At 44.4% G+C, this 23,555-nt stretch overlaps 2 protein-coding genes across 13 annotated transcripts in view; one reads left to right on the forward strand and one right to left on the reverse strand.

Moving 5' to 3' along the window:
- The first annotated feature begins 579 nt into the window (after positions 1-579).
- hexim1 (HEXIM P-TEFb complex subunit 1) lies at positions 580-2,371 on the forward strand. The gene has a single exon (XM_026326257.1). The coding sequence runs from the start codon at positions 910-912 to the stop codon at positions 2,011-2,013; it is 1,104 nt and encodes a 367-aa protein (XP_026182042.1). The 5' UTR covers positions 580-909; the 3' UTR covers positions 2,014-2,371.
- Positions 2,372-3,682: 1,311 nt separating this feature from the next.
- Positions 3,683-23,555, reverse strand: part of arhgap23a (Rho GTPase activating protein 23a) — a 56,407-nt gene continuing 36,534 nt past the window's right edge. For 5 of the 12 annotated variants that reach the window (XM_026324374.1, XM_026324375.1, XM_026324370.1 and 2 more), the window contains 21 exons: positions 23,356-23,448; positions 22,415-22,493; positions 21,795-21,849; positions 18,628-20,260; positions 15,133-15,288; positions 13,996-14,107; positions 13,853-13,892; positions 13,302-13,439; positions 12,906-13,214; positions 12,727-12,788; positions 12,505-12,623; positions 11,769-11,887; positions 11,510-11,662; positions 11,323-11,401; positions 11,133-11,206; positions 10,892-10,981; positions 10,677-10,802; positions 10,552-10,593; positions 9,646-9,739; positions 7,289-7,320; positions 5,748-7,181 (listed from right to left, as the gene is read on the reverse strand). In XM_026324374.1, the coding sequence (XP_026180159.1) occupies positions 5,748-7,181; positions 7,289-7,320; positions 9,646-9,739; positions 10,552-10,593; positions 10,677-10,802; positions 10,892-10,981; positions 11,133-11,206; positions 11,323-11,401; positions 11,510-11,662; positions 11,769-11,887; positions 12,505-12,623; positions 12,727-12,788; positions 12,906-13,214; positions 13,302-13,439; positions 13,853-13,892; positions 13,996-14,107; positions 15,133-15,288; positions 18,628-20,260; positions 21,795-21,849; positions 22,415-22,493; positions 23,356-23,448 (5,039 nt within the window). The other 7 variants (XM_026324367.2, XM_026324368.2, XM_026324366.1 and 4 more) reach the window with 7 other exon arrangements.

Below are 23,555 nucleotides of genomic sequence, written 5' to 3' on the forward strand. Positions count from 1 at the left end.
TTCTTATTTGTCCTTAAAATCCAGGAGGTATATCGTTGTATTAGTTGTTGGATATTAGGCGGCGTGAGCAGAAAAACAAAATAACAATGTAGTCGCACGTATAAAATATTCCAATTTGTTCTAGCTACAATATTATGTCATTCGAAAGTATTTTTATTGACTCGTTTGTCGTAACTTTTAATCGTCACCCCTTCATTTGTAGATAGTAGCGCCCATAAACGTACTCCGGACTAGTTTCTTGATGTGGAGTACGTACTTTTGATTGACCATTGAACTGCCCTATCAGAAAATACTTTAAGCTTAGCAACAGCAAAACTGTCCGGTTGTCCAATCAACAATGAGAAGGGGGCGCTTTATTGTATTCAGGATCCTGCAATTTCATTGGTTGAAATGTTCGTCAGTTACAATAGACTTGTGGACTATGTAGTTTATTTTGGAGACCGCCCCTACTACTTCACTGGAATGAGAACCACATGTCCCACAATCCATCAGGTGTTACAAGCGGCAGCATGCGCACGGCTAGAGGCGGAGCCGCTATATAAACACGAGCTCCCTCTTCTTGAGTAGCACACTGGACACTGTTGTGACGGCGGGACGCAGTCTCCGGATGAAACGGTGCTCTGACAGCATCGAAACAGTTAATGGTAGTTAGCGACAGTTGCTTTGACAAACCCTCGGAGGAGTAACAAGTGTTTACTGCTCGGAAGTTTGTTTGTTGCGCTGGGAGAGTTTATTTTCAAACGTCAAAACTCTCGTAACTTTTTTGGTGATTTCGGCTTATTCTGGAATGAACGTGTTTTTGTTCAAATTGAGTTTAACAGCTTTTAACGAACTTTGAAGCTCGGTTTCGGAAGCATGAACATTATCTAAAATGCGCTAAAGCGGAAGCCAACAGAGCGGACCATCAGGATGACAGAACCAATGGAGCAGACCCATCACCTGAAAACTTCAGGCAGCCCATCAGGTGGGAGCAGTGGAGACGTTTTGGAGCATCTCCCAGCCAACAACCGTGCAGGACCGCTGAACGGCGACAGGGGGCGACAGAGAGATCATCAGCAGCAGCAGCAGCAGCAGGCGGAGAGCTGTGTGGATGTCAACACAGACAAGTTATGGCAAATTAAAGGCGGACAGAGGGAGATGTGCCCTGCCTTAGCGGCCGGAAACGAGCTGCAAAAGTGCCCGATTGCAGCTCAGCCTCAGCAGAAACCCGACGTTGCTGTATCAGGCGATGATAATCACACCTCCGAGGGGAAAAATGGTGAAGACGGACCTGTGCAGGAGACTTTGAACCAAGAGGAGAGTTTACACATCGACTCCGACACTGGCTTCGATGCGCGTCTGGGCAAGAAGAGACACAGGCGCAGGACCTCCAAGAAGAAGCGCAACTGGAAGCCTTATTACAAACTTTCCTGGGAGGAAAGAAAAGCCCTGGAAGAGAGAGAGACTGCCAGGGCTTCACGGTTGAGAGAGGAAATGTTCGCCAAAGGACTCCCGGTGGCCCCTTATAACACCACACAGTTTCTGATGGACGAGCACGACCGAGAGGAGCCCGATCTCAACACTGAGACCGGGGTGAGGAGGCCCTCGGGGTGCGGGGGCCGCATGGAGGACACGGGCAGCGAGGAGGACCTCTTCGATATCGACGAGGAGGACGATGATGACGGCAGCGGCGGAGGTAGCGACGGTATCGGGAGGCCCGGGAACGCAGGTGGGGAGTTTCTCCAGAGAGACTTTTCCGAGACCTACGAGATGTACCACGTCGAGAGTCTGCAGAATATGACCAAGCAGGAGCTGGTTCAGGAGTATCTGGAGCTGGAGAAGTGCATGTCCCGGCTGGAGGAAGAGAACAACCGGCTGAGGCGCGCCGTGGAGCCCGGGGGTCTGACCCTGGAGAGCTCCCTGGTCCGGCTCAGAGAGCTGGAGAGGGAACTGGAGAGACTGAGGGCCCAGAACACTGAGCTCCTTCTGCAGAACCAGCCGAGCAAGGACAGGGGTCAGGTCGCTACTAACTAAAGGACACAAGTCAAGCAGAGAAAACCCTTTTGAAAAAGGTAACAAACAAAAAAACATGGGACTACTGCATTTTTTTTAATTGTCATCAGTTTTCTGTAGTCAGTCCGTCATCTGGACGATGAAGTCCTTGCATTGCAATGCAATACTTTCTATTTCTTTTCTATTTGGACTGTAAGGGTGTCCTGTTCAAATTTTTTTTTTTTTTGAGAAGAAATGTAAATATTTCCAAAAATAAGATTCTTTTTATAAAGAGAATGTATTTGACAACACGAACATATTTTGTTCCCTTTGTCCAGTTCGTAGGTATCATTGACATATACTGTTTAGTTCGGGGGTTTAAAAAAAAAAAGCAAAAACATTGTATGTGTCATACCCCCCCCCCCCAAAAAAAATTAATAACCAGATTCCAGCTAATTGGGCCAGCTTACAAAGACTGTTCTGCAGGAGTAAATCCCACAGTGACCATTTTAACAGTTGTGTGTTAACATAAGTTCAAATAAAATTTTGAAATTCTGCTTAAAATCATGTCATTTGTCCTGAAGCCTGCTCAGAAATATAGCGAGATGTTATTAAAAGCTGAAACTATGTGGCTTTTGTCAGCATGCAAGTAATCACAGAACGTTTTTCCTGCAATGGGCCAGACAGAAGACATCAGTGGGCTCTGAATAGGAGGAATAGAGGCTGTGGCCACAGCACAGGGGGGATGGGATATGGTGGAGGTGCTCTTTATGAAGGCTAACTCACTGAGGTAAACCTGTTAAGGGTGTAATGAAAGAAGAAATGCAACATGGGTTTATTCCCCTGCTTTTTTTTTTTTTTTAAAACACATTTTTTATTTTTATTTTTTTAAAAACACATTTTGTTCATAAGAGAAGCAGTGCTGTGCTGTTAGAAGCCAAAAAAGCTGATATAGTGCTTTACCAACACCATATTAATATAATGATCAATTTTAAAATTGCATAAATATTTAAACAAGTTAACAGACAGCCTCTAGATGAAGTTTGCTTTATGTGCAAACCAGTGCCAGAACCTGGAGAGACCTTATTTATCTGCAGTCTTTAGAGGGCGCCATTCAGCCCTTAGTTTAAGTTGTCTGCTCAGCTTCATCTTCCATGTAAAACTATGTGTCTTAGACAAAATCCCACGATCTCCAAAACAAACACACATGTAAAGATTTTTTTTTTTTTTTAAACATAGTTCTGTTTATTTACATCATATATTCTTGCTTTAAAGCACACAGCCATGAGGGAAATGGTTTCAGGCGGACAACCTTTAAGTCCAGTCATTTTCATATTAGTTATACTCAAAAGCAATTCCAAATGTACACAATACAATATGTTACATATTAAGATAGTATGTACAAAATGATTTTAAAATACAATGACAACATTAGGTAAATCACATTTCGGACATGGTGATGACAAGATTTCCTACGAAGTCATAGGAAACTGGATGTTGTCCTGCATGACCTAATGTAGTTTTCGGACAGGGTATGTTAGGTGTACCATATTCACACGCTGTGGATCACTAGGCAAAGAGAGATGACCTCAGTTATAAAAGCAGCTGAGAGAATACTATGCCTCCTCTCTCTTAGCAGCATCAGTAATAGCTGTTAATGCCTGTTAGAGGCAAAGAGAGTGCATAGACACGTCCTTGGCTTCAACTGTGCTTTTTTTTTTTTTTTTTTTTTTAAGCTTACGTTTTTCTTAACAGCCTCTCAGTTAGAACGGTTGTATTTGATGTACACATCTTTGGGTCAGTGCCTTAGTTATAACATGGACCACAGGAGAGGAGAGACCCAGGAACAACAAAAGAGAAATGGAAAGATAAGAACCGAGCATGGCACTGCAGAACAAAAAACACATTCCACAAATCAGGCACTTGTAGAAAACATCTTGAGGTAAAGACAAGAATAGAACTTATCACTTATTATTATCATCACTGGGTTATTTGGTCAGATGAAAACAAGCGAGTCTCTCTCGTGACTTTGGAAGCCTGCGCCTCCTGTTTGTGTTACTTTCTGATGGCAAATTGGCTCCCCGGTCAAGATGAGAGATGAAAACAATAGCCTCTTGTTAGCGGACATTTTGTATTCATTTCCTCTAATGTACCATTTCTCCAGTCAGGGAGGATTTATTAGCCTGGCCTTATGGAAAACTCTCCGTCATGTAACCCCAAGGTAATAAATGTGCAGATAGATGAACTCTTAGAGGGGATGTGATGAAAGCATGTAGATCAAGTAGAAATGCAGCTGTTTGCATGCAGGACACCATGTTTTAACAGCCAGTCACTCTCAGTTACAAGACTAAACATACTTTTGTCTTGAGCCCAGTGAATATGAGCAGATCTGAAGAGGCGGCGCTCAGTAATCCCAGATGTGAATAACAAAACAAATGATGATGAGGTCTGCCATCACAGTGTGGCGCTGAGCTGCCTGCAAACTGTCCCGTAGCACGTCATAATGACCAGATTACATGTCCTGTGCCGCTACACGCAGTTACCACAATTTCTGCGTACGTGTTCGAAGTGTAGTCGCCAGAGAAACCTATTTAAAAGAGTGTATCTGGTGAGATAAAGGTTTTCTGCACAGTGCTGAGAATTAGAGAGGAAGGCCATCTATGAGGAAATAAAGGTCATGTTTTTCTCCTTTGAACAGGTACACCAAGAGGTGAGATCACAATAAAAGTACTTTTTTTACTTTAATACAAAATATATATAATATATATATATAGCAAATATAAAACAAAAAAAAAAAGAATATATTAAGGGAAACATTTCAAGTAACATCTTGAAAGAAATGTCTGTGCACTTGTACGCACTTTTGTAAACCATAAAAACAACTAAAAAAGTAAAAACAAATATAACATATTATTTATATTTACAAGGTTAACTTAACAAGGCTTTGTACAAATGTTACAAAACTGTTCAAACACCTGCACGCTCAGACATGATCACAAACATATTTTGCGCGAACACACATAAACATTATTAACAAGTACAGGGAGAGACAGCTGGGTTTCGTTTGTAAGCGAATGCATCTGCTGTTTGGAGTATAAATGTGACTTTTACAGTGTCTGTGGTCAGAGGAGTAACAGATTAGGAAGACTGATATGAAAAAAAAAAAAATCAGTTGAGATCCCTCTTGAAATGATTTTGAACATTGAGCGTTAATTTTTTTTTGTGTGTGTCTGCCTCTTGTGGCTCACTGAAGTGGGTTTGGACAATTTTTGTAATAGTGAGTGTTTGTTAAGAAGCACCATTCTCTCAAGCTGCAGAGGAAGGCTGCACTTCAGCATCCTCCTCTGGTCACTTGAAGGGATTTCATTGATGTCAGCTGTGGGCCAGGCAGGAAGGAAAGATGATCAGTTATTACTCAGACGAGAATTCTTGGCTGTAACAGTGATTGTGATGAGGTCTGTTTGTGTCTCTGTTTCTGTATTATTTCTCTAAAAGCACACACGGAAACAAAAAAAAAAAAAAAAAAAAAAAAAAAAAAGCTTTGGCAACAATGGGATGGCCCTCGCCATGCAAATGGAGCTTATTGAAAGCAAAAAGGTGTGTGTGTGGGGGGGGGTGCTGTTAAAGACCTGTTTAGTGGTACGCTGTGCTGCACCTGGCAACTAACCACGGCCCACTGCTGCCGCTCTACTGACCTCCAGGGAGTCAGCAGCTCAGCTGGACCCACCTCAGGATCAGCAGCTTAAGGCTCTTCTTTAAGGATCAGCTGCCAGGTCTCACAGGTACTGGTGGAATCTAGAGGTGGGTGCTTGACGTGTAGCTGGTCCTTGTTCAAGCCCATCGGCATCCCTTGGCAGCCCCTGTGTTTTGACTTGGTTTTGATTGTTTGGAGATAGGGGGAACTCATTGACAGTCAGTGGGGGTCTTTTGTCGGGCGTCTCAGTTGGGGAGGCCACCACGGTGTGCCTGCGCCAGGCTCTTCTCTTCCTCCGTGTCTCAGGTGACAATGGTTTCCGCAGCCCCACGCTGCGCAGATCGTCGGCCGAGCCCAGCAGTCGAGCACGAACCTGCTCAGCCAGAGACCTGCCGCCGGGGCCGGTTGGGGTGAACGAGGTGGCCTCGCTAGGAGGGAGAGCAGGTTTAGGTCGAGCCAGACGCAGACTTTCTTGGCTGCTGCCTGAGGAGGGGTTGGTTCTGGAGTTTTCCCTCCTTGACATGGGGACCCCTTCTGGCCCGGAGCTAGCCCCGTCGCTCTGAGCCGCAGCCCCAGACAACTCTAGCAGGTCCATGGAGCGAGCTTTGGCCTTCTCAGACTTCAGCTTCTTCCTGGCCAGAGTGTCACACTGGATCAGCTTGTGGGAGTTGAAGGAAGGCCGTGAGTGCAGCCTGTGGGTGGTCGAGGAGGAGGAGAAGGAGGAGGATGAAGGCGTGGTGGAGCGCGCCCCTCCTTCACTCCTCTCTGCAGAGTCCGATGTGTGTGTGAGGGGTGTGACAGGGGCGAGCACATTCATGGGTGAGAGAACGGGGGGTTTGTAGTGTGTGTAAAGGAAGCTGCGCGGGACTCCTGGTGGTTGTGTGTTCACAGGTGTAGTCGGGTGTTTCTCGGGTCTCTCCTGGGTGAGAGAGCGCGAGGCAAAGCCGCTCTCATTGTCCGTCTCGCTCACCAGCTCGCTCTGCTCATCATCAGCGTCGTCCCCCCTGCCCTCTGACCCCAGGCTGCGCCCCAATGTGGACAGGGTGGAGTAACCGGAAACGATGGAGCGGGCGTCCTCTGGAGCTCGCCACGGTGGCCCCTTCACCTCCGCCCGAGTCTCCTCGTGCAACAACATGGCTGCCTGCCTTCCTCCAGCCTCCTCTTCCTCTTTACAGCACGGCCCACTGGGAACAACCGCCACCACCTCCTCTTCTACCTCCTCTTTCTCTCCACTTTCTACAACTTCCTCGTCCTCCTCATCCTCTTCTCCCTCATCGTCATCCTCCTCTCCCTCTGCCCGAGGAGCAGTTTCTCCTACCGGCGACTCAGCCTCCTCTTCCTCCTCTGCCCCTAGATGTCCAGCTTTGATTGGCTCATGCTCCGAGTCATCGTCGGTGCTGCTGCCCACACGGCGAGCGTTATGGCGCTTCCTACGTTTGCGGCCTGTCACAGCTGACATGATGGACAGAGTCAGGAAGTCTTTGGCAGTGAGGTCTTTCTTTGACCCCCATGACCCCTGAAAGAGGAAGAAACATTACTGTGACTGTTTTTTAACACCATCATATGTTTATATTGGCGGATCACACAGAGTAACCTTGAACCATGCCAGGTACAGGACGTTACCTTTGACTTAGCTGAGTCACTGTTGGTTGAGTCTGGGAAAAAGAAAATAAAAAACATAAGTGGCTCGGAGACATTGGTGTCACCAAAAGGCCAGAACAGTCATGGTTGAAGGACACAGAGGCAGGTGGTGTGAGCGTCACTTTTTTTTAAAGGACAAATCCACAGTAAAACAGAAGGCTGCTCCTGCGCTGCAAACTATTTTCCCTGCGCATGTGAAATCATGCAGCAGTGGGCGTTTTCCATCAGCTGGAAAAACACCTACTATGACGTGTGGATGGAGTCATAACATGGTAGAAAGTTTCTGTTTCTAGTGAGCAGCGCAGCAGCAGTTTACAGGACAAAATCCTCAGCTGGATGTAAAGAAACTCGCCTACAACTGTGCCCTCTGACCATGACGGACCCCCGCACACAGACACTGAATTACACACTGGAGAATGTGGAGGAGAAACAATTATTTGGGAAGTGGAGTTTTTTTGGGTGGGGTTGGGGGTGTTGGATAGCAATAGGAAATCACGGCACACACTGATTGCATCACCGAAAACATTGATGACATTCAATCAGTGAAAGAAGCATGAAAGCAGAAATTATCGAGTATGAGAAGAAACACATTCCCTCACAGACGCAAACACACTTTTTGTCTTTCGTGGGATGGATGAGTGAAAATCTTTTGAGAAAAGACATGGGTGGGTTGGTCGTCTCTTAAGGGGCTCCAGATGAAGCTGTTTCCTGTGCACCAACAACACCAGCAGTAAATATCACGCCAATTTCACCAGCTCAGAGTCGGTGGTTTTCATCTTTCCTCTTTGTATCACAGACACGCCACCATTACTAACGTCTACTAAAAGCCAACGTTAAAAAAGTCAACGTTATGCTGCTGCTCAGGAAGAAGAAGCATCCTGTCAGAATAAAAAGCCAAGAATCAAATTTTGGCATGCTACTGGGTCAACAGTTATTTTTTGACAAACTATTGACCAGTAAGCTAAGACTGTACCAACACATCCATAAACTACCAGTCCTGAAATTATTATTATCATTATTTTAATACTTCATAAGCCAAAATCTAGAAATAATTTTGACAAATTCTCAATGCTAGACATTTAATGGCTGTAATATGATGTTGATTATCTTAAATATCATTTCTGGTGGAGGTGTTGTTCAGGTGGTGTGTTCCTCTATCAGTGGCATCTGAGAGATGACTGGTACTGATGCCTCTTATCTCACTTCAGCTGCATTCAGGAAAATTAAATGCTTTTCTTGGACCTTTAAAAATGGCATTTACGATGACCAAGGAGGAAAGGTGAAGGTTTGGGTTTGGGTCCAGCTGATGTCATTAAAACTGGAACAGCAGGTCAGGTCAGAAACAATGTCATATAGAGTCCCTTTAGAGCTCAAAGTGGAGTTAGGAGCCTGTTGATTGGACTACATCGACTGAAATTGCCTGTAGGATGAGCGGACAGGCCACCAGTGAGGGAACTGTCTCTCAGTGACAGACCACAGTTTACAGTCCAGTGTCAGATACAGTGGTTTTAACAGGCAGAGAGCATCCAGTCATCCGTTAATGCATTAGTCAGACTGGGACGACACTGAGGTGACGTGCTCTTACAGAGACCTCCGTCTGACACTGAGAGGGAGACGCCGACTTTCAGGAGGGTCATGGACAGCACGGAGACACAAACCATCACCACCACTATCAATCTCTCTCTCGAACACACACACACACACAACCATTATTTCACTTTCACAATACTGCATGATGTGCGTGCACACACACACACACACACCCACACACACACACACACATATTGCCAGGGGAGTTTCCCATCCTACCGCAGTGGCTGCTCCACAGGCTCAGCTAAGAGAAGGAAATGCAGAAACGTACAAAGAAAGTGAAAGATGAGCAACATGGAAAAAAAAACGAGGTCAGCAGAGAGGAGAGAAGTACAGACACGCTATTAAACACAGAAACACTGAGTGCTAATGGATGTTCATTTCTTATGCTGCGTTCCAGTTCTGTTGGAAAGTAGGGAATTCTGGGTTTAAACTGGGGCGAACTCTCAATGAAGAATTTCAGTCATACGAGGAATGCAGCTGTCTGACTTCATGCCAACACTCGTGAGAGGATTACATTCAACATGCTATTAAAGAGCTACATCTACATCTTTTCTCTGAACAAATTGGTTCAGCTTTATTTTATCACAATAACTAATGTTTTTTGTTTTGAAGAATAACTGGATATTTTTCTTCACTTCACAGGAACAGAAACACACTCATGACACTACTGGGGATACTGGGGAATTTCCTTCTTCCGATTTTCAACGGAAAGCAGCATTAATCTAGGGTTGCCAGTTGCAGCTCACCTGAGGCCTCCCCGAGCAGAGCAGTCCTGCCGATGTTGGACAGCAGGTGGTCGATGTTGGGGGCCGGCTGCACGTCCTCGGTGTCCACCGGCGTCTAGAGCGACGGACACAGGACAAGTACATTTAATTAAACAACAAACTCCTTTGCTTTACAACCTTTTTTTTTCAGTTCAAAATGAGAAAACTAAAGATAAAATCTCAAGGTTGATGCACCTATAAAAAATTTCCCTAATTACTAAAGATTACACTGATAAGACTTTAGAACATGGACAATATTAGTTATTGAAATTAGGTGGAAACAATTACATTAAAGGAACTTGGTAAAAGCAGATTGACTCATTAGTTTACTCAAACAACCAATTCACTCCACTGTATGACAATAATTACAAATGTTCAAAAACTGCCATAAGTGATTCATAATCAGGACAGAGTGATGGCTTAACTATGAGGCTAATGAGCCCATTTATATTTAAATGAGCTAATGCAAAAGGCTCCAATCTTACATTATTTTATTCTGCATTTTCTTTCAAATTCAAGTGAAATATTCCAACAGTATATTTCTCTTTTTTCAGGCCCTCTAGAGCTGATTGTTGCCATCTTGAATATGGATCACTGCTGCACTTAAATCCAAAAATTAAGTCTGTGAAAACAAATGCTGCACATAGAAAACAGCACAGCTTCACCTTTGGAGGTTTGTTTAAATAACTAGTTGGAAAACCTTCTTTTGCATTTTCAAACAAAGAAACACTCCCATTAATTTCAGAAAATAATATTTTATGACTTATTAAAGAAAAATGGAAATTCTTTTGCAGAGGTGTCCACAGGCGTTTGTAGCATATTCTTTTTTTTCAATGTGCAAGTCAAAACTAATCAATTGTCGTGCACACAGCAACATGAGAAACGTACCTTCTCATCCTTGTCGAGCTCCTCAGTGAAAAACCAGGTGTACTACAAGAATGACAGAAATATTTAACTTGGTATAGAGTACCGGTACTTTGTGTTTTAAATGTGTGTGTCTGTGCATTTCTCACATGCTGGATGAGCGTCTCTACGATCTTGTAGCGGTCAGGCATGTGTGTGACCATGTCTTTCATGTTGTCCTCAGATGTCCGGACCAGAGTGGGCCCAAACACCAGAGCCAGATTTCGAGGCTCCATCTTCACACACCAGAGCCAGATAAAAAGATGTTAGGGCTCAGGATATCTCAGCAGCATATGTTTACTTTTGCAAACCTTCTTTCACACACCTTGTTTTTATCTGAGTTGTCCGCCACAGTCTTCAGATGACCAACCAGGAACTTCAGAGTGTGGTAATAATGATCGGGGAGGTCTCGGATCTATGAAAGAGAAACAAGAGGAACGATGGGAGTGATAAACCTGTTAAACCTGCCAGACTTCTGCTACACGCAAACATCCAAGTACGCATTGACCAAGCTCATAAACGCTCCGGTTCAAATTCATTCACAAAAATAATAAATAAACACAAACCAGTTTATTCATGGTTTTCAATCTGTCTGATGCATTTTCCATCCGATTGGCGTCAATGAAGTCGTTGTACTTGTCTGCACAAAACATGCCGAATATTAAAATACATGTAAGATAAGGTTTGATTGGAATGCACAGCAGCGTGAGGCAGTAGAGTCTGTGTGAGAGCTTGTCAAAACATGTTTGGGCTCACCGTTGGTGAAGAGCGGTTCGGGAAGTTTCCTGAAGAAGGATTTGAGTAAACTGCTGACGACGTTGAGGTCCTGCCACTTCTGCTGACAGCAGCGGACAGAGAAGAGACAGCATAGTATTTATATTGAGTAAAGCTGAATAAAAATATACTCTTCTCTCAAATGTATGTTGCGTTGGCTGTTCGTCACCTCCTCTGCAGGGTTGATGTCCACACCCTTGTTGAGCTGATCCTGAAGCATCGACACCATTGCGTTATTCCCAGGAACTCTGTAGATTCCTGTGTATTCCAGACCCATTTCCTCCACCAAACCACAGCAGATCTCCACGATCATCGGTATAAACTGAGACAAAAACCAGGCGGTATGTAGAACGCACATCCAAACACATCTATCAGTAGAAAATCTGTTTTAAGGGCTTCCGGTGGAGACAGAAAATACTGTGGCTAACCTTGTTATTTGCACCCGGCTGACATTCCTCCAACCTCACACCAAAAGCTTTGGGTCCGGCCTTCTTTGCCTTCTTCATAATGTTGATTCCCCATGGAGACTTCGGTGGGCTGCTCTCATCTGGGGACAGAACTGCAGCTTCAGTATTTGCTTTTTGGTTTACCCATTAAAGATCATCTCAATATTAGTTGTTGTTTCTGTTATACTATACTATATATGTATACTATATACTATACTACTATATGTGTTAAAAAACATAATAGGGCTATAGTCCAAATATGATAAAAAAAAACACACTTCATCTGCCTTAGAGTTAGTATTCAGCAATGACAGTATTATCTATTAATAATAAAACAAATGAGTCTATTACCCCTTCTAAATATAAAACTGAATTACCCTGAACTGTAAAAGTACAGTTATGAAAAATTAATCTTAGGAGAAATGATACAAACGTTTGCTTCCTCCAGCTGATAATTACTCGTCTGATATTTAATTAAAACAACATTACATTTGGAGGTGTGGTGTACCGGTTTTTACTAATGGTGACTTCACCAGAAGAGTGAATGTGAATTACTACATGATGTGTTCACGACTCCAAGTTCCATTTGAAGAGAGAATCAGTAGCAGATTTAATGCTCCACTAAAGTAAATTAATAATACACTCGTTGAGCAGTGAACCCTGCAGTGCTCCACTTGCAGCTCATACTGCCAGCTCGCTCGATTTTTCTCTTCCTGACCTTTGCCCTCTGGCTTGGGTGAGCGTGGTGCTCCAGCAGCGTTGTCCATCTTGGCGAGCAGGAAGGGAGGTTTCATGCGGGGCATCCTGGGAGAGGAGTCGGGCTTGCTGCCTGTTGGACTGCAGGGGGAGACACAGAGTCGGGTTTAATTCTCGCTTTCAGCCATGAAAACTTCAGGAGAGTGTTACAGTTGCTTCATTGTGTTCAGATATGATTGATCACCTCTGCTTTCTGTAATCATTCAGTTTTTTATTGATGAGGGCCTGTCTGGAAAAGCCAAGCTCCTGCAACAAAAGAAACAAATAAGCATTGTTTATGAGCTCCAGTAAAAATGCATTCAGGCCATACGGACACTGTATGGAACAGGTTAAAATCTGACAGCTACAGATGTGACCTCTGACCTCACTGTCGGTCTTGCTGTTCTCCCTGATGACCTTTATCCAGTCCAGCATGTCCTCCCGGTCCTCAGCCTGCAGCAGGTACTCACAGAAGTCCTGGGTGGTCAGTCGCAGGGCATGCTTTCGTTTGGTCTCACTGTACGCTATGTCCACCAGGCAGCCCCGGATGCTGATTGGCTGTTCATCCTCAGCTGCACTGCCAATCGTGGCCCCACGAAGCACCGCCTCTCTCTTGTCTTTGTAGAGGAAGAGCGAATGGGAACGAAGCACAGAGAAGACCCGCTTCCATGGACGCATGCCGCTGCCCACCTTCTGTAAGGAAAGATGCGATGTGATGTGACTCTAGTTTACACGTTTCTCAGCCTTCAGAAATGTCATAATAACATAATGTTTGCCCACCTTGCCCTTCTCTGTCAGGATTTGTTTGAAGTGCAGCCATCCTTCTCGCCGTACGTCGCTGTAAGTGATGTTTCCCAGCTCTGAAGTGGAGTGGCGTTTAGATCGAACCTCCTCTGCTGTACCAAGACTGTCCAGAGACTAAATCACAGACAGGAAAATGGTCAGAACATCAATAGGTCATTTATGTAATATGCAACCTGCCACAGTCAACAGCAACGTCAAACGTTCCCTAAAATGTCTCAAAACTTTGTGTTTATCAAGGTAATACCAGTTTATTTAAGTCATTTTAAGTCTATAAATGTATCTGTTCAGCTGCAGGACAATGATTTTTGCATCCAATAATGCCATAGGTGACAATATACACTATATAACTATATACCATGACCTGGATGACTGAGAATCTGATTTCTAGGTCGTTTTCTTTCCTTTGCTAATTTTATGACAAAATATTTTATAGTGGTCAACCTGGCAATGACTTAGAGATGGTTGTGATTATAAAAAAAGCTAAAAGAATGTGCGTGATCTACTTAAGACTGTTAAAAAGAACTCACCCCGTCTGTGAAGAAACTTTTCACTCTCTTTGGTAGCCTCCTGTGGACAACAACAGCACAACCGTCACATGTCTGCCTGTACATGTAACTTACAGTTTGTCACTTTTTCATTTTATGAAACATCAAGGTGCCTCATTACTCACGAGAAGAGCCGGCTTTCCTCTCTGAACGTGTTGAGTCCTTCATCACATGACTTGGAGCGCTCGGTGGTGATGGCTAGAAGATAGGAGGAACGGCGACTGGATTTAATACTGCCTGCTCGATGAGAGGGTGAAGGAATGGAGAGAGAGAGAGAGAGAGAGAGAGAGAGAAGAAAAGCAAGAGAAAGAGAGAAAGAAAGACAGAATGTCGATGTAATGCCAATCACCTGAGTGGACGGTGTTGGATTAGGAGACGGGGATAGTGAGGGAGGAAGCAGGAGGTGTTAGAGCAGGGGTCAAGGGGTTTGAGTGAGGGGTGAAAGGGTGACATGGTGAGGACTGGACAGTGAGGACATGAACTGGGGTGGTGTGTTTGATGAAATTATCTTCGGACTGTTTCTCACCACTGGCATGCATATATACCCTCTATGACTAAAGACTGCCATGCAAATAGGTCATTTGTTTAAAGAAATCAGATTTTGACCTGTTGAAATCAGGCTGGTAGTTGAATAAATGTCTAAACACGCTGACGTTTGACCCTCATGCACAGCCAGAACAATAAGCCATTCTGAACAAACTGGATGCATAATGTTCTTTGTGTCAGACATGCAATCTACAAATCCAGCATGCAGAAACTGTAGACCATCACTGCTTAAAACCTCATCTCAACAAGAATTTCTATCCATTTTTGAGTCCCCAAAGTTTCAGATTATTTCAAATTACTTCCACCAAAAAAAAGCACCTTGCTTCAAGACATGCAGAAATTGTAAAATTAGTATTACAAAAGAAAGCAGGAAGAATCATGAAAAATTACCTTTGGAAAAAATCTTGAAACAATTTATTTTGATTTGTTTTAGAATTAGGTTGAAATTTGCACACTTTTTATCTGCTTTGAAAAAAAAGACTCAATAAGAGGCAAAAAATGCTTGATAAGATGTAAATTACAGCAGTGACGAAAACAAAAAGGCCTTCACACTTTCTTGAATTTTATACCTTGGTACAGCAACCAACCCAGACGTTTTTTAAAATCTCATGCAACGTTCATCATGCCCTCTCTGAGGAAAAAGTACGTTGCAAGTACTTTTCTGCTGCATGCGGTGGGAGTAAGGGAGGGAAGGAGGGGAAGGAGGGGGCACTCACTGCAGTCGTGTGAGAAGAGCCTAGTGAGGGGGAAGGTGAAGGTGGGGGAGGCGGGGCTGGTGACCATGACGGGCGCTGAACTCATGCCGCTGGACACCACGGAGGACGCTGGCACGTGGCGGGCGCGCAAATCAGCGCCGGGGCTGGTTGGCTCATCTGTGGGAGGGTGGAGGGAGGAGGTGGGCAGGGAAGGAGTGGAAAGGGTGGAAGAGAAGGAGGAAAAGAAAAGGGGACAGAGTTAGGTGTTAGAGAAGAGGTCAAAAAGGAAGCAGAGGTTGAGGAAAAAATGCAGGGTTAGATTTCGAGAAGGTAAGGAAGAGGAGAGTTTGTTTAAGGGAGAGGAGCACTGAGGAACCGCAGGGTTACTGTCAAGACTCAATGAACAAAATAATCCATTTTATAGTTTCATTTCAGCACATGCAGCAATCAAACGCTAACATGAGGCATTTCTGCATTCCATGAAAACCAAAAGGTTGCCAGATCACAAACATTAGACCAAAAGGCCTAAAACTTGTATCACAAAAGACAAAACACAAATGCAACCTGACATCACAGACAAAACGTTCTGAGGGCATACTGCGAAACAGGCAGAGTTTTCAGATAATACAGTACCTGTGTGTCCTGTTGCCATAGGAAGGACTACTCAGTAGCTAACAGAGGGGGTGTTGTGGCAGAGATTTACTGGCTTCAGGTTTCAGTTCTTTATGAAATCTTACAGCGGTGTATGAGCTCATACACACAAGAGAAACTGTCACAATGCAACAAGTAGAAAACAGACTGAATTTAGATATTCAGCTGTAGTTTGATGATGTGAATGGGACTTTGGTGTTCGAGAAGACAAAGCAACACAGCGGGATGAAAGGTCACACAGGCGATAAGTCTTGAACAGTTTTAGTTGACATAAGGGGATGTGAAACTGCAACACACACATATGCCTCCGCACAGAGACTCGCATTTCCTGACTGACAGAGAGGGTTAGAAACCATGCTACTATTTGCATAAAGTGAGGAGAAGATGAATTTGCTGTCAGGACTGGAATGCTGCGAGGTCCGTGTGGAAACAACAGAGGGCAGCACAGCCTCAGACAGCTCTGCAAACTGGAGACACACTGAGATCCACACCCACAGACCACTACATAGTCCTTTTTAAGCATTCTTGGTGGGGTTTCTCAGTTTTTGCATTTCATCTCACACCTGCTTTGGTTCCTTTTTTTTTCTTACTCTGCTCCTCCGTCTTCGTCTGTAATCATCTAACATCCTTCACCCTCAGATCTGCCCTTGTCTGTCTCGCCTTCCCTCTGGCTTTCTTCCATCCCATGTCCTAGCTGTTCTATTGTTCACTCCTGTGCATACTAGAGCCTGGCATAAGGCGGAAAACATTCCCAATCTGGGATGAGGAATCTGCCTGTTTACAGCGTGGCCCAGAAATAGCCGGTCTGTGGGTTTAACAAAGGCCGTCATTAACAGGCAGTCAGAGAGTGAGCTCAGAGCCACGAGACAGAGATGCACCAGCAGAGGGGAGCAACATACTACACCATACTGTTACTCTCTATGTCCAGTATACGATGAAGAATGTGGCGAGAGCAAGAAAAGTAAAAAAATAAATAAATAAAATCTTATTTTTACATTTATGCTACTTACTTACTGAAAATTCATATTTTGTAGTTTGGTCACCACCAACAAAAATGTATTTGAGACAACTGAATTTGAGGAATATGCTTCTCCTGGAAAACTCACTCAAATAACTGTTTTGTCAGCTATTTTTTCTAAATTCAATAATTAATCATATGGTCCAAAGCCCAAAGAAATTCAGTTTATTATCAAACAAAGACAAAAATGATGCAAATTCACTGAGTAGCTGGGTGTAGTTAATGTTTGCTATTTTAGCTGAAAAATGCTGCTACAGGTGTGAGGGCCCCTACTGTTTCCCACAGGGGCCACCACAAAAACCTTCTGGTAATTTACAGCTTAGACTCATGGTTAAAGACTCCAGCTGGGTGTAAGTGGGAGTAAAATACTGCATATGATGACACCCCTCTTCCTGTTCTATTTCTCCTCTATTGCATAAACTACCAAAATAGAAGAATACTAATTACTTCATTAAGGAGGAAACTTATTCCATACATGACGTCATAAAAAGCATATTCGCTGTCAGACACAACATACTTGTTTTTGCTCGCCACATAACAGATAAGAACAACAGCAGCCTATCAAATCACGTGTTACCAAACAAATCCAGATCATAGTATCAAATCTGTCAGACAGATGAAGACACAGACAAGAGGGAGAAGCTATCCTAGTTTCAGTTTAGGGTTATTAAACGTGCCCTGGCCTGCAGCTCAGACTGCCTGGTTTCATTTAATTCACGTAAAGGTACGAGACAAGAATGCACACTGACAGAGAGGCACAGAGATGCCTCCTGGTTTGCTGATCCACTGGATTTTCTCTCTTTAAATGACTTTCTCCGGTTGAGCTTGGTTTGGCACAAATATCGACAGCCATTCCCAGTTTGGTCAAAGCTTCCAAGTCAGCTGATTTGAATCTATTCGGCATTAGGGTAAGCAGAGGTTGTTTTCCTCAGGCTGTGACAGGGTGTTGGAGGCACAGCTTGTCTGACTGACTACCTTCCTTTACCTATGATTTGGCTTAATGTCTGCTGTCCGTGTCACTTTTCTATGAGTCTTTCAGAACCAAAAACCCACACATGTACACAGAACTGCGTATGTACAGAAAATTTGTCATTATCAATTTTTGTAGTTTTTTTTAAAAGTGAAAGGTTATAATTTCTGGGCAAAATTTCACATTGTCAAATGAGAGCTGATTTAAAGTGTCAGGCAAGCATGCCAAGTTCACACAATAAATTCCCAGCTCTTTTAATTTGATTGAGTAATTTCAGTAATTTCTGTAAGCCACTCCTTTTTGGGATTATATTAAACCTTGGTGCCCGCTTGGCTTTTATAATTAAAAACATTTTTTTTTTTAAATTAAAAGATGAAGACAAACACATGACTGAATTTACAGTAAATCTCCAGCACATCGACAACACAAACAATGGCACACATTCGGGAAGTCAGACTCCACCTCATTTTTTCAGACCTTCCTAACTTTCCAACTGGGGGCAGGCTTCATGATTAGTGAACTTCAATTAAGACATGATTCAATCAAAACTGCTAATACTGTCTGTATGACTGTGGGAAGTACCAGTATTACCCAACCCAAACATTCACTCACACACACACACACACACACACACACAAGTAGACTATCAATGGGTGAATTAAAACTGCATTTGAGAAAAGCCTGGAGCCTGAACAGGCAGACAAGAAGGAAATGAGAACACACACACACACACACACACACACACATTTAAAATCCCATGCAGTCCTTTAGTAAAATTCAATACGCGTATTGTGGACTACGTTTTAGAAGGAAGGAAAGGTCATTTAAAGGTTAGTCAGAGGTTTTGTGACGAGAGGCTCAGAAGCCCCCTACTTACCTATGAATGGTATGGAGGCCAAAGAGTCATCCTCTGCAGGGAGTGGGGCAAGGTTGCCATTTGGTTTGCGTGGGACTACATCTCCTGTGGAACCAGGAACTGACTCCTGGGTATCAGGAGAAAACAAAGATGATTCTAGCCCATCCACAGGCAACGCATAGTGGGGATGACGCATGGCATGGGCGTTCCGTCGACCGGTGGGAGGTTTCTGCCTCAGCACCACTTCCTGGGTCTCTGCCACCACCTCTGCCTGGCCCTCCACTGCCCCTCGTTCCCTCTCGTGGTTTGTTGGCCTATATGCCTTGTCCTGGGATTCAGTAGTGGTGGAGGCAAGGGGAGACGCTGTAGAGGCAGTGAGGGGTGCTTTTGTGCCCTCTGGGGGGCTGGTTTTGGGTGTTGGATTCCAGTTCAAGGGAGGGCCAGAGTATGAGGGGTCCCTGAAAGAGTGGGCTTGCTGCATGATGCGGCCTGTTTTGCGATAAAAAGAGGGGCTGTAGCTGCGGTAGCCCACCGGCTGGTCATCCATGCTCTGCCCAGGTGGAAGCCGCCGGCTCGGGGTAGCAGTAGGTTGGGCCTGCGGCAGGGAGTGTGCCTGGGTGTTTTTCTGTGGATGGGGTTTAGAATGTGACTGTGAATGTCGGGACATTGGAGGAGCTTGTGCTACACCGTAATGGCTCCCCTGCCTTGGGTAGACATCAGTCCTGAGAGGCGGCTGGGGGGCCTGTTGGAGCCATGAGGGCCTCTCACACCGAGGTGAGACTAGTCCAGTTGTTGCTCGGTCCAGCATCTCTAATGAGCGGCCGTGACGGTCGTACTGGGCCAGCAGGTTTTCAGAGCGAGTTCGGGTATAGTTAGAGGCAGGGTGACCCCTTCCTGGGCTCCCCTCCCATCCTTCATATGACCAGTGGGGCTCTCCCTGGGGTCCTGGTCCCGACTGTTGTAGTAACACCAGAGTGTCCTGAGAGGCACTGTGTGGCCAGCCACCTGTGCGCTGCTGTTGCCTCCGTGTTTCACTGAGCCTGTCCTGAGAGTAGCTGCGGTGGCGGGTCAGCATGCTGCGCCCTGAGCGATCAGGCAGCTGGCTGTAGTACCAGTCAGAGAGGGCCTGCTTGCAGCGCTCATTACGGCTGTTGCTGAGCTGGGGAAGGGGGGGGCTGGTCCAGGCCGAACTTGACTTGCGTGGCTGAGCCTGCGAGGAGCTAGGAGCTTGGTGGTTGGGGTAGTGGACTTGTAGCGGGCTGGAGAGGGGGCCTCCTGAAGATGAAGAGGACGAGTAGGAGCGCCCCCTCATCTGGCCCTGAGGCTGCTGGCTGGTCATACCGTACTGGATCTCCTCTGTGCGGTGAGCTGGGCTGCTGTGACCAACACCACCAGGCTCTCCTGCCTGCCCCTCCTGCCAGCTGGCGGGGCTGCCCACAGCAGAGCGGTTGTCCAGGGGTGAAGATGGACTGGTAGAGCCTGGCCAGCGACTCCAATTATCCAGTTGGTTCTGGCCCATGGGGGCAGACGGAGAAGCTCCAGTTGGGGGGGTGCTCTTGGTGTGTGGGTAACAGAGGGGAGGTGGTGGTGGGAGGTTCTCAGCTCCTCCTGAGTAGGGTTCGTTCCCTGTTAGGTAAGCATCCTGGGAGTACACCTGGAGGAGGAGGGAGATATAGGAGACACATGAGACAAGAAGCTTGAAGTAAAAAAGTGAGCGAGCTTTTGGAAATGTCGACTTACTGTAAACAAGCTTGGCAACAGTGTAGACCATAACCATAACTCTATCAGGCAGGTTCATGTAGAGTACAGAGCAAGTCTTAAAGTGAAACAATCACCCAGCTCAACCCTTTTGCCACAGTTTGTCCCCAGGGCCTGAGCTCTCAACCAAAACACACTAGCATGAAAACTGCATGAACCCCAGGTAGCGTATGATATATATGCACATAGATCCTCTGTGTGCATATATATCTTACGCTACCCGATAAATATACAAATATGCACTGCTTTAATATAATCTATTTGACAATGACAGGCTGACTGATTAGTCAAACTGTCAAACCTAAGGCATCACATACTACCTTTACTCGACTTCCAATCATCAGCAGAACTAAAACAAACCTGCTAACACTCGCTCTGCATCTCTTGCAATGGACTAAAGCCAAATCCCAGACAGTTTGACAAACTTTTCAGGCTTTACCTAATGGATATAGGTGTCCGCCAGAATCCAAAACCTTTCCCCAGCCTGCATGTTAAGTTTGTAGTCACCACAAACAGACACAGTGGATGAAAAGCAGAGGACAGGACAGGACACTTATCCTCACCGACACTCCAGACACGACACTCCTGCTGCTAAAACCTGCCGTCCTTCAAATTTTAACACCTTCCCTCTCTTAGAAACTTTTAGCCTTTTGCTTTACTCTTTTACTTTTTCTGTGAGTTTTCTGTCTGTTGATCTTCTTGTTTTTTCCTCTGTCGGTTCCTTCCAAACTCCTTCTCTCCTCCCTCTCATTCTCTGACTTACTCCACCCTGTGGGAGTGCGGAAGGAGGTGCAGCTCTGGTGATGTCATGCTAGGAATGCAGCAGATACAGGCGTAGCAGCGAGGGGAGGAGCGTGAGGACAGAAGAGTGGATTTATAATGTTTAAGACAGGGCAGTATATTTGAATGGAGAACCCAGTTTTGGGTTGTTTTGGCAGGAATACTGATGTTTCTGGATGTGTGAAGAGGAACATTTAAATTGGGTGATCTGGTTTTGTGTGTTGACATGTTGCTCCAGGTTAACAGGAGGGACAGATGATGCATGTCTGATCATGTGCATGTGCATGGAGCAACCTGTGGAGCGACAAAAATGTACAGTGCATGGGCGTGCAAATGAGCATGGGGCAGTTTTTTTTTTTCACACGTAAGCTTTAAAAATCAGGATAGCAGTGACTCTGAATGAATGTGTGTTGTAATCTAAACACAGAGGAGAGAGCCTCTGAGTCACTCTCCAGCCACTCTAACAAAATCTGCACATTCTTCAACAGTGATGCAGTGAATCCTGGTTCAGCTCAGTGAACACACACTGCAGAATACACAGATTTTTAGTGTCCCAAAATAATCAAATTTGCTTGCCCCTGGCACATATCTCGGCTGTTTTTAAGGATTTTGTAGAGGTGTGTTTAACAAATGACCACACTCACACTTACCAGCTGAAGCACATCTTCATCTTTTGGCATAATGGAGAGCTCCAACACACTCTCACTGTAGGGAGGACAGGAAGAATAAAGATAAACAAGAGACAGGGATGAAAAATTAGACTGGGTAAGGAGAAAAATGCTCTAATCCACTAAAGGTTTGTGAGTTCACATTCAAAATCCCAATCTGGTGCTTGATACAAAGTGTGAGAAAAAAAAATTCTGTGTTAATCTCAGTAATTAAACCTCTGACTAATTTATAGACAGATTTAAACACATTACAATAAGCTGCAGTCCTGCTGAGGCACCAGTACAGACTTTAGAATCGGGTATTGGCCAGGCGCATCAGATCGACACTAAATACAGTTTGATTGTCAGTGTCACTGCTGTCAATTCCATTTACCACATACTGTTTTTATCCCTCAATACCCGATGTAGAACAATACAGTATGTCTGTGCATTGAGTTACCTGCTGCAGGCTACTCTTTTTTAAAGCAGGTAAAAGTAATAGTGGTTAAGTACTATGTTTTTGCATGTCATCTCTATGTTAACCTTGCAAAGAAAAAGCAAACACATGGTTCAGCAAATCCCTATATCAAAGACTCAAAGCGCTGACAGGCAGAAGGTCGTACCTGTTCTGAATGAGGGCGATCACCTGTGAGTAGGTCATCCCAAGAATACTCTCGCCGTTCACCTTCACCAGCCGATCCCCTGCACAACAGACATATCATTATTTTGATTGCAGGACACTTCCCTCAGGCTCAGAGTAGGAATGTTGGTCATAAACAGGTTTTTTTACTATACCGTCCTTTATGAGACAATTCTTCATTTACATTCCAGTGGACAAAACTTTCAACAAAACTCAATAAAATATACAGGCAAAACAGTAAATTTATGAATTAGGCACACATATATGGTGAGATGTGACACAGACAATACTTAAGTAATTACAATTAAAACTTATAATTTTTTACTGTTTTATTATTATTAATTAAAAACAATGATTAAAGTTAATATTTTTTTTAAGCTCTTTTAAGTCATTTTTAATTTGTCCCCAGATTAAGGCTCAGTGTGAGTTGGATGGCAAAGCTGTCCCAACAACACTAAACGCAGAGATATCAGCAGAGCTTAGCATTAGTTGACCTGTAGCCCCATGAAAGACGTTACATATCCATTGTGTGCATTTGCATATTTTCATGCCTGCATGTGACATTCTGAATGTGACAGCTAATGTTTAAGTGTGCACAGAGTACTGGTTTGGTTTGTCTAATCTGGTGGGAGTAAACTACAGCCCTGCTAAGGCAGCAAGACACAACAGGAACACTTGAGCGGTGTAACATTCAAATGCACTTGAGCGTTTGAGTTGTTATACTGGTATCTGAGTCACCACCAACAGATATATGAAAAAACAAAAACCTGATATCCAGTCAAGAAAGGTTAGAGTAAGTCGTACGTTGTTCTTGGTTAAATACTTTCTGCATTGTTCACATTACTGTACATCTGCTCATGTCTGCAGCATCACATGACTGTGTTTCTCCACAACACATTTCCAATGCAAATCACCATAAATTACCTGTGCACAAGCCTGCCTGGTGGGCCGGCCCTTTTTCTCTCACATTCTTGACAAATATTGTGTCCATTGGTTCTAGTCGACCTTTCTGATACCCTAAATAACAAAAACAAAGAAGAAATGCAAAGCTCAAAGGTTTAATTTGCTGAATTGTACAAAACAATGCCCCTTTTAAAAATAAAACTTTCGGTTGTTCCTGGGGA

The sequence above is a fragment of the Mastacembelus armatus genome, chromosome 8 (genome assembly GCF_900324485.2).
Source record: "Mastacembelus armatus chromosome 8, fMasArm1.2, whole genome shotgun sequence".
NCBI lineage: Eukaryota > Metazoa > Chordata > Actinopteri > Synbranchiformes > Mastacembelidae > Mastacembelus > Mastacembelus armatus.